At 39.8% G+C, this 14,785-nt stretch overlaps 1 protein-coding gene across 2 annotated transcripts in view; it reads left to right on the top strand.

Annotated features, from left to right (window-relative positions):
• The window catches only part of LOC113543966 (inositol polyphosphate 5-phosphatase K), a 29,304-nt gene extending 16,062 nt beyond the window's left edge, over positions 1–13,242 (top strand). For both annotated transcript variants that reach the window (XM_026942521.3, XM_026942522.3), the window contains exons 6-13: positions 3,006–3,181; positions 3,764–3,875; positions 4,545–4,654; positions 4,735–4,945; positions 5,055–5,192; positions 7,502–7,567; positions 7,710–7,814; positions 8,774–13,242. In XM_026942521.3, the coding sequence (XP_026798322.3) occupies positions 3,006–3,181; positions 3,764–3,875; positions 4,545–4,654; positions 4,735–4,945; positions 5,055–5,192; positions 7,502–7,567; positions 7,710–7,814; positions 8,774–9,184 (1,329 nt within the window). In that variant the 3' untranslated portion in view covers positions 9,185–13,242. The remainder of the gene's footprint in view (positions 1–3,005; positions 3,182–3,763; positions 3,876–4,544; positions 4,655–4,734; positions 4,946–5,054; positions 5,193–7,501; positions 7,568–7,709; positions 7,815–8,773) is intronic.
• Positions 13,243–14,785: the final 1,543 nt, after the last annotated feature.

Here is a 14,785-nt window from a genome sequence, read left to right as displayed (position 1 = left end):
GGTCCAAAAGTCTGTGTCACTACTAACAACTGATATTATTTAGTTATTAAAGACAACACAGACTTACTCAATTGATGCCTATTATTCAAAAATCTGTCATGTAAAAATGAGATCCAGTGTTTAGCTGGATGAGAAATCCTCCTCTGAAACTGAAATCTGATTGAAAATACTGTTACATGGTTGTGAGTGGTGTGTGAGTGATGTCGCTTAGGGAATACAGCTGTCCTCTGTCCTATTACACTCCATTAGTGCTGCATCACGCCGACCAACACATCACGTCATATCACAACCCACAGCTCCTGATTATTAACAGCAGCCCATTACAGGCTAATGCATATTAAGCCTTGTTAATGTTCCTTTTTGAACAGGAATTTTCAAGCCGTCAGCATGACACAAAAGCACTTCAGGAAGTGAGGAAGTGCCACTGAGCGAGTCATCCACCCCCACAGCCATTGCAAAGTAGTGACATATGAATGGGGCTGGAACATGTTGAGCAACAGTGTCACTACAAGTGACAGATCTATTAGTGTAATGGTAATACTTAAGGCCATTGTTCATATGACACCTTCATAAGCTTTTAAATGACAATATGCAGGAGACACCCAGTGTTAGTAATCACGTAATGGTAACACCTGTTGTAATAAACCTTTATATATTTTTTTATGTCAGTTGTCATTAAGAAGCGTAAACAGATGTTATGTACACTGCGCTGAAATCAGCTCTTACAAGTTCAGCTACATTCCTCAAACATGAATTGGTCGCATCATTTCATTTTATATCAAGTAGCTTGTAAAGAGAAACTAGAATCAGAGGAGTAACCAGGCCATGATGATAAATGCTTAACATCATTAATTTTTCCTAAATGGTTGGAATCGCTTTTCTCCAATCGCTCACTGCTTCTAAGGATGGCCCCACACGGACAGCCTAAAGAACCCCATGAGATTACTATGGAAGGCACCACTTAGAAATCATGTGGACGTTCTTTCTTGGATAGCCTTTGGACTGCAATTGCTAAGGACAGTTTTCACTCAAGTCTCCATCATTGAACAGTTAATAATCAGTTTGATACAATAGACTTAAGTTAAGTTAAATTGCTCATAAGTTCCTGTTAACACAGTTGGCACTTTCTGACTTTATAGTATACAGTTATAGAAGATAAATTATTTATTTATCTATCACCCAGATGAGGATGGGTTCCCTTTTGAGTCTAGTTCTCTCATGTTCTTGGGGAGTTTTCCTTGCCACCGTCACCTCTGGATTGCTCATTAGGGATAAATGTATACATTTAAAATTTATATCTGGAATTTATATAGTTCTGTAAAGCTACTTTGTGACAATGTCCATTGTTAAACGCGCTATACAAATAAAATTGAATTGATTTGAATTTTTGATTTCGAGTCAACACAACAGAGCTTTTCTTATAAAGTCAATGATTACAGTCTATTTTTATTTGAACCTTAACATTTTTATATTTATATTTTACAATTAGTCTCAAACTTTTTACAGCTAGAGTCCACTTTAACTGTAAAATAAATTCCATGGATCCCATCAGTAGGAGGGTAACTTGAAAGAATTCTGGGAGGTTGTGAGCGAGACAGGTATGAGCATTCTGAATGCTCTTTAGCGAAGATTTTTCATATGAAGGAAGATCAGCAAGAAGAGAGTTGCAGTAGTCATGTCTAGATATTACTAGAGCTTATATAAACATTTTAGCAGGTTTGAATTCTTCTGATGTTATAAAGAGGAAATCTGCAGGATCTGGTGATGGATGCATTGTGATGGGAGAAGTTAGGTCCTTCGTCTAAAAGCATGCCAAGATTCTTAGACTGTGAGGATGTTGATGATGACAGACAGGTCCAGCAGGGGAGAGTTATTCACTGGTAAGTATTTCAGTTTATTTTTGTCAAGGTTGAGTTTCAGGTGATGGATCGTTCATCCAGGTAGAGAGATGCCAGAAAAGCAGATCGATATCTTCCGATGGAGGAAAAGAGAAGTAAAGTTATGTGTCATCTGTGTAGCAGTGATAAACCAATTAGACCTGATCATTAAGTTCAGTGGTTTAGTATAAAGTGAGAACAAGAGTGGACCACGTACTGACCCCTGAGGGACTCCAGCAGTAACAACTGTAAGGTGAAGATAAAAACATAGTGTTCTCTCTGGCTTTGTGTAAATCTTCAGTGGCTACCAGAAGGCCAGTCTCTGTCAAATACAAGCCTTGTAACCAGACTGCTTTCCACCCACGAGCTCATTTAGTTTAAAATATCAAGACAGCTGTATGAGAATCTTACATTTCAGGGTTATGAATAGGAATGTAAGGAGAGAAACAGGCCTGTAGCTTGCACATTTACTTTTGAGACATGCTGCTGAGTAAAAATCAAAGTGTCAGGTCATTGCTAGTTTTGGCCACAAAATGGCCAACAATGCCTAGCACATCACATGACCTAGTCACACTCACGGATTACTCGCACCTGTTTTGTTGTGTGTTGTGATGTTTCATCTTGGTTATGCTGAGTCTCATGTATGTATTATACCACACTGTTCATGCTCTCGCTCTTGTTTTTGTTAATGATCTGTGCTTCCACTTTTCTATAGTTTTTTTGTTTTCCTTAATAAATACCTGCAGTTGGACCCGCCTCCCGATCCCTGACTCAAAGGCCTTCAATCATGTAATGGCCTACATGCCATTTGAAACTATAATATATGTAGCAATGATTAAATCCGAACATGCTTTCAAGAAAATGTTCCCCATTAGATTGAATTCAGTGTTATGTTCCTCAGACAAGGCCTCAGCAAAAACAGCAACATGCACATCTCAACTAAAGTGCATTTTAGTTTAATGGACAAAATCATGCACTTTCATGTTACTGTTCTGAAACACAATAAATTCTCATCAATCACTCCAGAGATTATTAAAGCTCTGAGTTAATCAGAACTCTGCCTCTCTTTCTTTGTGAATGTGAGAATGATGTTCTCTCTCTCTCTCTCTGTCTCTCTCTCTCTCTAAGGGAAATAAGGGTGGAGTGAGTGTGAGGATGATGATGTTTGGTCACCCCGTGTGCTTTCTAAACTGCCATCTGCCGGCTCACATGCGGAACCTGGAGCAGCGCATTGAGGACTTTGAGAGCATCCTGCAGCAGCAGCAGTTCGAAGGCGGAGCTGCCGTGGGCGTGCTGGACCACGAGTGGGTGGGGCCAGGGGTGTAGCAAAGACAGTTTTCCAGTTATTTCATATTTTTGCTAAAGCACTTTTAAAAACAACAAAATCTCTGACTAATCTCTGGACACTGCGGTCATATTACTCTGAGATAACAAATTAAATAAATGAAATAAGTAAAACAAACAAACAAAAAAAACACTTTAACTTTTACATTAGTAAAGATTTGGGAATTTTTTTTACCACCTTTGCTCACATATAAAAGCATGCTAGCCACACAAGTTTGGTTTAACTGAGCTATTTGACCAGAATGGTTTTACATCAACCACAATACAATGACCTTTAAAGAACCCTATATTAAAATGAAATATATGGCAATATGAAAGGATATTTATTGGAAATATATTTTTTTTTTTTCCTTAATTTTTTGACATTTTCTACTTGGGTATATTTCAGTCAGTTGCAGCTAAGTATACTTTAACCAAATAAGCATTTATTTAAATAGTTTGAATAAAATTTTTTTGAGGAAAATGATGCTATGACTCCAAAACCAGGTCTGCCATCGGGCTGTTGGGCTATCAGACATGATGTGTGTTCTCTTTCTCCGCAGTGTTGTGTTCTGGTTCGGTGACCTGAACTTTCGCATTGATGACTACGATATCCATGTGGTGAAAAGTGCAATAGAGAACAATAAACTGTCTGTGCTCTGGGAGAAAGATCAGGTGAGGCCTCTGTGACTCTCGGGTTTCTGGGACGACTGATTTCAGCCCCTTAGAGAGCAGGAGAGTGTACAGTTTCAGGGGTTTGTTTGTAGAACGAGGACATGTAATATTCATTCTGGACATCAGCATTGAGATGGAAAATCTGATACAATCTACCAATAATAATATTTGGTACAATAATAGGATATACTGTAGTAATATAATATAATATTATAATAATCCTCTTTGTAATGGGTGTTGAAGTTCATTGCAGTTCCTTTTACTTCCACAAGAGTCCGCCTCATCACCACATTTTTGGTCTGAACAGCTAAAGGATAGATAAAATGATATCAAAATATTTAGGGAGACCAACAGCCCTTTTTCTGAATTTCTGCTAATAATGAGACATCTTAGGCAAGTGAGAAATTGCAAGGCATCTAGAAAACCACAAGCATTTATTAACAATTTAGACAAGAAATTAGGAAGCTCAAATATGACAGTGAACTAGTAATTTGTTACTTAGTTATTTAGCTACCTCGTGCTCGGACTGCATATATTCCAGTTGCCTAGCAACAGCATTGTTGTGACTGTAGCCACGTAAATGACCAGCATTTCATGCAGATCTTCATCACATGTAGAATTTAGAAATATATTATTATACATGTTTTCAACTTTGTTTCACTCTTTCAGCTCAACATAGCAAAGAAGAGTGAATCTGTGATGGATGAGTTTGTGGAAGGCCCTCTGAATTTCCCACCTACCTACAAGTTTGATGTGGGAACACACACGTATGACACAAGGTGTGTACATTTCTGTGAGAACTAAAGTGATTTTGACGACTTTGTCATTATTTACACAAGTTTTTCTGTCTGCGTGTCAGTGCTAAGAAGAGGAAACCTGCCTGGACAGACCGAATCCTGTGGCGCCTCCGCAGGACGGGTTCCCCCGTGCCATCACACAATGCCGCGCTGCAGCGGGGTCTGACCTCGTGGCTTGGTGGGGCCACACGGGTCACGCAGCACTTTTACCGCAGTCACATGGGCTACACCGTTAGCGACCACAAACCTGTCTCTGCCCTTTTCTCTCTGCATGTGAGACAAAACAAAGATGTTGAGTCTTAAAGACATTTATACAGAAGCCAGCTGTTTATACAGCTGTGTACATTCATTCAGCTGCTCTAAAACATTTGTGTCTCTGCAGTTTCCCTTTAAGCTGGATCTGCCATTAGTGACACTGGAGGTGGAAAAGGAGTGGACCAAAGTGTCGGATGCGACAGCCAAGTTTACTACAGCATCAGGTTTCCAGAGAAGCACCTGGGACTGGGTGGGATTGTACAAGGTAAGAAAGAATGCACTTCATATGCAGGTCATCAGCGACCACTGAACTTAAAATGAACCTTGGCAGCATCACTTCTGGGCTTTTTCAACAGGCTTTTTAGTGTTACTTTACTAGCAAGAGTGAAAGTAATATCATTTAATCACTGAGTAGAATTTCTTTCGCTCTCATACAAAACTACACTCAGATTTATCTCACTGGGCAGCAGAAGCGTTCATCCGGCATTATCAAGAGATCACGCGTTTGAATGCCACGACTATCCGTGGCCAGGAGTCAAGAGAGCAAAACTGGCCGTGCTCTCTCCCCTGTGAATCAGAGCGACATTAATCAGGCATGGGAGTCTGTGAACAACTCTGAATGTTTTCAAAAGAGGGCATTTGGTGTTTCCTCTGGAGGAAGCACATGTTAGTCTTCACCGTTGTGTGATAGAGGACAGCTGGCTAGTGAGTGGGAAATGGCAAATTAGGAGAAAATAAGGTGGAAAATAATTATATATAAGGATTTCTCTTGATTTTTTTCACTGCACAGTAAGATTTGTTTTCCCCAGCACTTGGACTTTCAGTGCTACAACACTGCCAAGCAACAACTCAATCAGAATGGGTGACCGGTTATGAATTTTTGACTCATGAAATTGCGTGTACTCACCTACATTTGATCTCCATTTGGGCTCATATTTGTCATCTCACTTTGGTGATGTGTCCATAACACGTCATCAACAGTTGTGTAGAGACTCAGTCACACATGTAATGAACATGAACAAAGTGGATTATTTACTTCATCATCCTATTTTCCCCAGGATGATGCAGGAGAAAGTAAAAGTTAGACTACGCACACGTTGTCCAAAGTATAAATGACACAAAAGGACAGATGACAAAACCAATATTATTTTGTTGTTTGATTGTTTTGCATGTTTGATATTTGGAGGAACACAACATGCAGCCAGTTGAGCATTAACGACTTGAAACATTATAAAAATTAGAAATCATTAATGCAGCTCTCTATATGCCTTTAAGTGTGTTTGTGTGTGGGTATACTTTGCACTAATATTATTATTATTTTTGCCATGATGTAATGCATTGCTCAACAATAATAGTTCCATTGTCAAGATAAGGATAGATATTCGGCTTTAGCTCTCCCGTTTAATATCACCATCAGCCGCCACTGGTTGTCATATAAATTAGTCTTATTAGATTCTTTGCTATTTTACATTACAAACTTAAACCATATTACCCAGTATATACATGAAAAACAGTGCAGAATGAGTAATATTCATATTACATAATGAGCATAGTAAGGAGTGGAAATGTAGAACCATCCATGTAGTAAGGTGAAAGCCGTGTATGCAACTAGACCTGTCTGTGAGTTTTTCTAGGCATATTAATAACATCCTTCTGCAATGAAGGCTTATTAGAAATGTGCCAAGAAAGAAAGTGCTTGTTAAATATCCCTGTATGGTGTGTAACTGACTATCAGCACATGCCTACTGTATGCCTACTGTAATGGAATTTGTGCTTTCAAGACAGGAGGAGGCTGAAGACAAAATATCTTTGTTGCCAAGCTACTGAACAATGTAGATGCCAAAAAAACTTGTTACTGTTAGATATGAAGGTAGCGATTAAGCTACATGGCACATAGCAGTTACGCACATTCCTATTATAACTGTCAGTGTGTTAACTCATGACATTATGGTGCAATCAACTGGAATTTCAACACAGGGAGGTGGGTAAAGTGTAAGGTTATATGAATGCCAAAAATTGTATTTTTTATTGGACTCAGCTGTTGAATTAAATTATGATACACAAGCATTAATAATGCTCCAAGATTAAAACATTTTGGCTTACTTTTTTCACAAGTGGGAAGCCAGAGTATGCAGTGATTCTACATTAAAGGCTAAAAGTAAGCTAGCTAATTCATTACCCTCGTTAGTTAGTAATTTTGCTGCTTGTACTCAGCGTCATAGTTACCAGTTACCTAGCAACAGTGTTTTTACAAATGTAACCATGTTCTAACTAATTCTGTCAATTCCATTCAAATGCACCATTTCAAAATTGTTGGCAATATTAAAAACAAGACAGTTTTGCTTATCTAATTGATTTTCCAGGAGTTGCACCATACTGAGAAATGTCAGTATTGTGTCACATCTTGAACTCTGAGCTATCGGAAAAGTTTGAGTGACCAAGAGTGAACATGTGTAATCCTCTCATAAACACAGTGAAAACGGGACCTCTGATTAAACTTTGCACTATTGCAAATGTCATGATGTGTGTTTTAGATGCTGTTTTATATGTTCTCTGTGACCTCCTTTTTGTCAGGTGGGATTCAAACACCACAAGGACTATGCAGCCTATGTCTGGGCCAAATCAGACCATTCCACTCAGGTAATAAAAAAAAGCACCATAAGCCTGAAAAGCACTCAGACAATCTGCTTAGTGTGTGAGCTTACACTAAAGACCTTATGATGGTCGAACCAGCAAGTGCCGATATCTGCTTTGTATAGTCGAGTTTTCATTTTGCTTCCAGGTGACTTTTCCAGAAGAGGATTTGCCTAGAGACGCAGGAGAATACGTGCTGGGTTACTACAGCCACAACATGAACAGCATTGTGGGAATTACAGAACCGTTCCAGGTTGAGTGGCTAAGATCTCTTAAAGTAAACGCATGTGCAATTCAAATTTACCATAATCCTTCATTTAGTCCTAACACAAAGAATGCTTTAGCGTTTGGCTATGACCCAGCTGGTCATAAGTTCATTGCTCACTGCTGGACATTTCAGTACATGGTTTCGCTTCACTTTTTGGTCATTTGCCAGAAATTCACTGTAGCAACTCACAGCTGCCACACATTTCTTTGAATGTTCATATACACTATTACTGTATCTAAATTAAGCATGGAAAATACTATATAGCAAGCTATTTATTTGGGCTTAAGAGATTAGTATCATTGTTAGTAAGCACATCCTTGCAAGTTAGATTTTTTTTCACTCTAACTCTCACTTTCAGTAAATGCTTTTGTAACGTTTCCCAGGTTCAGGTAGGGAATGAGGAAGCAGGAGGCAGGCTTTGAACAACTCAAAAGGCGCTTTATTCTTTATCTTTTACTTTTGCTTTTCAGCGGTTTTTTTTTTTTTTTTTTTTTTTTTTTTTTTTTTTTTTTTATAAATACACACATACATGCACACACACACACGGCTCTGTGCTGGTTGGCTCTCTCTCGAGGCGCTCGTCTGTCTCCTTGCAACACTGCTGCAACCCAGAACATTAGCAGAATTCCCCGCAGGTGTGCATCTCTTATCACTCATCTTCTCGGGCTCCACCGTCCATTCACAATCCGGCGTGCAAGCATGCCCCCGCTTCCAGAGCTTTATCCTGGTCAGCGTTATATACTGTATAATATGATGAAAAATATTTACAGCTTATAGCAAGACAGAGTTACTTTCAGCTGCTGAATGTGAGACTATAGTTGGTCTCTTCTTTACAGTTGCTCCATATTGACACTCTTTCTCTTCTCTGCATTTTTTCTCCTTTCCTTTTGCCTTTCCTCTCTCCAAACTTCTTTCTCCTTTCCATTCCACTCTCTCACCTCCAGGTTCAGTTACCTGTCTGTTCCCCTCCTGCTCCGCCGTGTCCATCCCGCTCAGACAGTTCGGATGCAAGCTCAGAGGACGACAGCACCATGGTCCTGCTGGTTTCCAGCTCACGCAGTCCGAGTCCCAGGACACGCTCTAATAAACGCCAGCAGCGGCACCATCGCAGTCGCAGCCCGGCCGTGCCCGCTCTGCAGTCCCTCAGTCTGAAACCCAGAGACTCGCCCGTTCCACCCCGCCAGGCTGCGAACACCAAGAAGGAGCGTCTGTTTTCCCCTGACTCACCCTCTCTTAGTCCTCTGAGCCCCGCCAATGGCATCAGCGTCCCCGAAGCACTCGTTGCCGCCATGCTGGGGGAACACAGACCACCTCAGGGCCAGATCCCAGCCAAGAGTGGGGACTCTAACCGATGACCACATATCTGCTGTCCAAGACTTGTAGAATGCTAGTACATAACAGCTACAATGTGTGAGAGTCATGGTTTTTAGACGTAGCTCTGACCTGTTGCTGTGTCACATTGCAGTCTGTTTTCTGCACATCCATCTCTTCAAATCAGTGCCGGTTCGAGCCTTGCTATTGGGCCTCCTTCTTTTATCACAATCTGCTGTGCTCTTGAGCTTTTTGAGTATGAATAGGTAGCTAGCTTGTTATCTTGCTAATGTCTGAAGACCACTATGATGAGAGCTAAGCTGCTATATGATGAGAGCTAACCTGCTAACATATCATAAAGTTTATTGTTGAGAATCAAACTCATCTGCTCTAACTATCATATAGCTTTGATTGTAGTTTCTTAAGCTAGCTAGCTATTTTGCTAGCTACTTTTCTGATTATTGAGCTAGTGTTAGCATCCACTCTTGAGACACTCTCAATGCTAAACCAAGCAGCTAGCAGCAACTAGCAAGACTGAGTGTTTTCACATGTTTAGCAAAGACAGAGTGCTTTGAAATGTCTCTTTGCAGCTGGTGGACAGTGTGCCATGTCCATGTTTATCTTGGCAAATTGTTTTACCGATCACAGCATGGCAGTTGGAATAGCACAGTTGTAGGCTGTTTATCTTTAAATGTACACTGGAATGATCAGCATACATTTGGTTCTGTATGTCAAACATTAACATGTTCTCCTTTCAGCATATGAGCTTTTGTTACCCATGTGACAAAAAGAGATGAAGAGTTCACCTCCACATGAGCACATGGATGGATTAAACTAGCCTACAGTAATTTCTATAGAGATCATTAGTCTTAGGTATTCTCTTGTGGTCATTCAGAAAAATAGCATTCTCCTATATTTCTGCCAATTTCTATCTATACCTTGTCAATAATAAAAAGCAATATCCTTCACTATAGAAGCTATATACACACACGCAACCCCCAAGGGCCAAATTGTGATGGCTAGATGGACTGGGACAGAGCATCTCCAAAACGGCAGGTCTTGTGGGGTGTTCCTGGTACGCAATGGTTAGGAGGCACAAGGGGGGAGAACCGGCGACAGGGTCATCGGTGCCCAAGGCTCACTGATGCTCATGGGGAGTGAAGGCTAGCTCGTCTGGTCCGATCCCACAGAAGAACTACTGTAGCACAAATTGCTGAAAAAGTTATTGCTGGCTATGACAGAAAGGTGTCAGAACACAGTGTGGGGCTGCGTAGCCACAGACCGGACAGAGTGCCCATGCTGACCCCTCTCCACCGCCGAAAGCACCTACAATGGGCAGGTGAGCATCAGAACTGGACCATGGAGCAATGGAAGAAGGTGGCCTGGTCTGATGAATCACGTTTTCTTTTACATCATGTGGACAGCCAGGTGCGTGAGTGTCACTTACCTGGGGAAGAGATGGCACCAGGATGCACTATGGAAAGAAGGCAAGCCAGCAGACACAGTGTGATGCTCTGGGCAATGTTCTGCTGGGAAACCTTGGGTCCTGGCATTCATGTGGATGTTACTTTTACACATGCCACCTACCTAAGCAGACCAAGTACACCCCTTCACAGCTATGGTATTTCCTAATGGCAGTGGCCTCTTTCAGCAGGATAATGCACCCTGCCTCACAGAAAAAAATTGGTCAAGGATGGTTTGAGGAACATGACAAAGAGTTCAAAGTGTTGACATAGCCTCCAAATTCCCCAGATCTCAATCTGATCAAGCATCTGTGGGATGTGCTGGACAAACAAGTCCAATCCATGGAGGCCCCACCTTGTAACTTACAGGACTTAAAGAATCTGCTGCTAATGTCTTAGTGCCAGATACCACAGCTCACCTTCAGAGCTCTTGTGGAGTCCATGCCTCGAGATTATATATATAAACAGTATATATATATATATATGTTGGTGGGTAAGTTTTTCTTGGTATCTTGGAGAACGTGCCACGGTTCTTCTGAAGACATTGCTGCACTTGCTTCTGTTTTTTTTTTTTTTTTTTTAAGAAAAACCTGAAAACCAGCATTCTGCATTCATTTTTTTTTGTCTGAAAATCTGAAAAGTAGTCTGTTACGTTATACTTTCTTTACTGACATGCAAACATTTTCTGTAACATTTAAATTTTGTTGGAAAAGTAATGTTTGGATTTTTTTTACTGATGCAATAATGCAGAAGTCATAAAATAAACATCTGAAACCATTTGCCAAGATATACACAGGACATGGGTCCGGTCCAATTCAATCTAAAGGCCAATTCACATCGAAGGCATGTGAAGTAAATTTCTGGTCACAAGCCTGAAAAAGCCCGGCCTTCTGTCCTTCTAGCTAGTAGTGCTATGGATCGGACAGGCTAATGCTAGCTCCATATGGATGAGAGGAAAAAAATCAGATACTAATAGTTGTTAGACTTTGACGTGACCAATCGAAATTTTCGTTTACGAGGAGCTTCTCTCAGTCAGGCGCTAGAGCAAGTCTTAGAACACGCTCTATTCTACATTACACACTAATGTACTCGTGTAATGTGTATGTAGGACGAACCGGCACCAATGCAGATCCCCACCTGAGGCTCGTAAAAGTGATATGTGTGTGCGTGTGTGTGTGTGAGCTTTATTCATTCTTCCTCAGAAATCTAGTCATGACTTGTGATCATATGCAGAAGAGATCTTTCTTTTTTCGACCCACCTAATGTAGGTGAGTCTGAATGAACATTCACATCATGTTGTTTGTGTAGAAAAAACCCCAAAAGCCATAATCTACAGTATCTCCAGCCTTATTGTTCAGTACAGCTACCAAAAAACAGGGTGAGCTGGTCAAACTGATGGACTTTTTTTTTACTAGCTGGAAAGTGCTACTAATGTGAAATCATATTAAGAAAATAACACATTAAGGCAATTAGAAAAGCTCAAACATTTACTGATAATGAAGCTGGAAAACAATTCACCAGCTGCAAAGGTGGTCTTTGACCAGCTCGACTTGAGTTTTGGTAGCTGGTCAGACCAAGCTGGATTTTCCAGCAGGGAGTGCTGTCCGGGTGAAGAGGATCAAGCTATTATTGATGTCTTAGGTGAGTGCAAACGTTTGCATAGATTTATACTGTAGATGTTCCCTCATTATCAAATGTATCAAAATTAAATATTTTTCTTTGAAGTCAATAGACACCTTACTTGCATAAAGCCAAATGGGATGTGAACTTTTGAGGTAAGAAAGACGGATGCTGACACTCAATTTCATGTAATGTTCATGCATCTATTATAATAAAGTTTTTTTTTTTCTTTTTTCTTTTTGTTAGAAACCAAAGGGGGTGCAAACTTTTGCACTTTACTCTAGCTTCTCTCTACATAACAGCCAGACCCAAAAACAAACAAACAAATAAATAATATTAAAGTATGGTCATAGAATACTACTACACACTGATTTTGAGCAACATTTAAGTTAATTATGCAACAAGAAATGTCTTTTTTTCAACTAACTTTTCATCAAATGTTAACCCTCTAGATAACTTAGCTAACATTGAGTGAAAAAAAATAATTATTGTATTAATTGTATGTATTATGTAAAACACAAATTATATGAAATTTTATTTTGCTATTGCTTCTACTCGATCTGCGGAGCTGCAGCTGTCACTTACTTCATGACATTGTGTCTATTTCTTGCTCATAGACACTAAGTCATATTTGTGTTTTACGCTTTTCATTATGAATTATCTGCAGTGTCTAAGCAAATGATGAAGTGTACATGTCTAAGCAAATGATGAAGTGCAGCTGTTTGACAAAAGCTGGTCACCTGTCCTCTGATTTATTGCACCGTTTAGTTTTTGTGAATCACGTGAATGTCGTGTGAGAGCTGGTGAACGTTTTTGCAGTTTGAGAGCTTAAATACATTGATTGTGCAAAATAAAAAAAAGAATAACTTGAAGACTGTGTTTTCATTTATAAAAGTATCAAACGTAACTTTCAGGAACATCGTCTGCATGGCCATTCTTTCAAAACCTTGGGTTTCTTCTTTTCTAAATTTAATCAGTTATATTTGGAATATCTGCTTTGGAAACTTGGGCCTTTTCAATGTGTTTGGGGGAAAAAAAAACACCTGTCAGCAGACTGTCCATACTTCTTCAGTATTTCTCAGGCGTTACGTCCTGGAATTAAAGGAGAAGTCCACTCTGAAACACATTAAATATATTTATATTGAAGTATCTGTAATGTGTTTAGTGATTGTGGTGCTAATTTGCTGGTTGTTGCTGTATTCTCATTACTCCTGTGGTTATGTGCCTATGATGTCATAGGGGACATTGTTATTGCAAGCACAGTTACAATAGTGGTTGTTTATGTTTTGGCTTTTTTTTAAGCTTGAGATGAAGGTAGGTGACCCACTGGTTAAATTCCACCGCATCACTATCAGCAGGTAGTCAAAACCCATTAACGAAAGTGAAAATAGACCAACATGTTGATGAATTTCACTACAGAATAAATATCGGATGCTTTTGAAGATCATGCATTAATTGCTTCAGATTTCATTTGAAGACCATTTACAATGTAGGTGTTGGTGTATTAGGTGTCTGTGTTGGTATTTGGTTAAATAAGGTGTTATCATGAGCAATGAGAACAGATGGTTATCTAAACTCAAAACAGAGGTCATTCACAAAATGAAAGCACCCAGAAAGCACCCAGGAAGCACCCAGGAGGTAAACAGTGAGTTCTGTGACTGCAATTTGGTAGAAAAACTGAGCTTTTATGTTTTCTCAGTGTTTTTTGTTTTATGTGTTTCTCAGTATGCTTTGGTGCTAGGGATGTGGAATGATATTTATGCCACAAAGATTTGGATTTAAAATTTGAAATTGCATATTAAGTGTTGAAGATGTAAATGATGTCATTTGAAATGTTGGTTGCACAAAGTACTTCAAAGTCAGTTCATCAAATTCAGATTTTAATTCTTATTCAGGCCCAGGTTCTTTCATCAGGAGTCCAGACAGTTAGCAGTCTAGATTAGCACTAAAGGACAGGGAGTGCTATTTGGCTAAACTAACACTTTCAAATGGTGGAACTCTAGAAGTTCCTTATGGCTCGGCGTCCTGTCGGTGGCTAAACGATGCCAAGCGGTGACCTATCCTGCAAAGATCGGACATATATACACATCTCATAGAAACTCCAAACGTCTCTATTTGAGAGAAATTGAGTTCATACTAGTCTGTTGATGTTTATGCTGTTGCTGTGGCCACGTTCAAGACATAATATTTTCCGATTACAACACTGAGGACATCGTGGCACTGAAAGCCAAAGTGCTGCCCAAACAGATGCCATAAACGCATTTGCATGCTGAAATAAGTTATCTATCTAAACATGTCCATTATAGACAACTCCTCAGTAAGAACATGAGCTAGCTACAGTATCTGGTGTTAGCTAGCTAGGGCCTTGATCTAGATTTTAGGTGAGCTACATGGATTTGTTAAAGCAATGTAAATTAGGCATGGTAGCTAAGCGGCACCTAAGCCTGTTAGGTTCTTAGTTAGCACATCAACATCACTGATGATAGCTAGCTACTTAGCTGAGATGAAATAGGTGCTACAAAGATTGAGCGTATCGGACCAATTATTTATATCTAGATGTGT

Source organism: Pangasianodon hypophthalmus, chromosome 17, assembly GCF_027358585.1.
Source record: "Pangasianodon hypophthalmus isolate fPanHyp1 chromosome 17, fPanHyp1.pri, whole genome shotgun sequence".
NCBI classification, from domain to species: domain Eukaryota; kingdom Metazoa; phylum Chordata; class Actinopteri; order Siluriformes; family Pangasiidae; genus Pangasianodon; species Pangasianodon hypophthalmus.
This window is presented reverse-complemented; position numbering and strand designations above follow the sequence as displayed.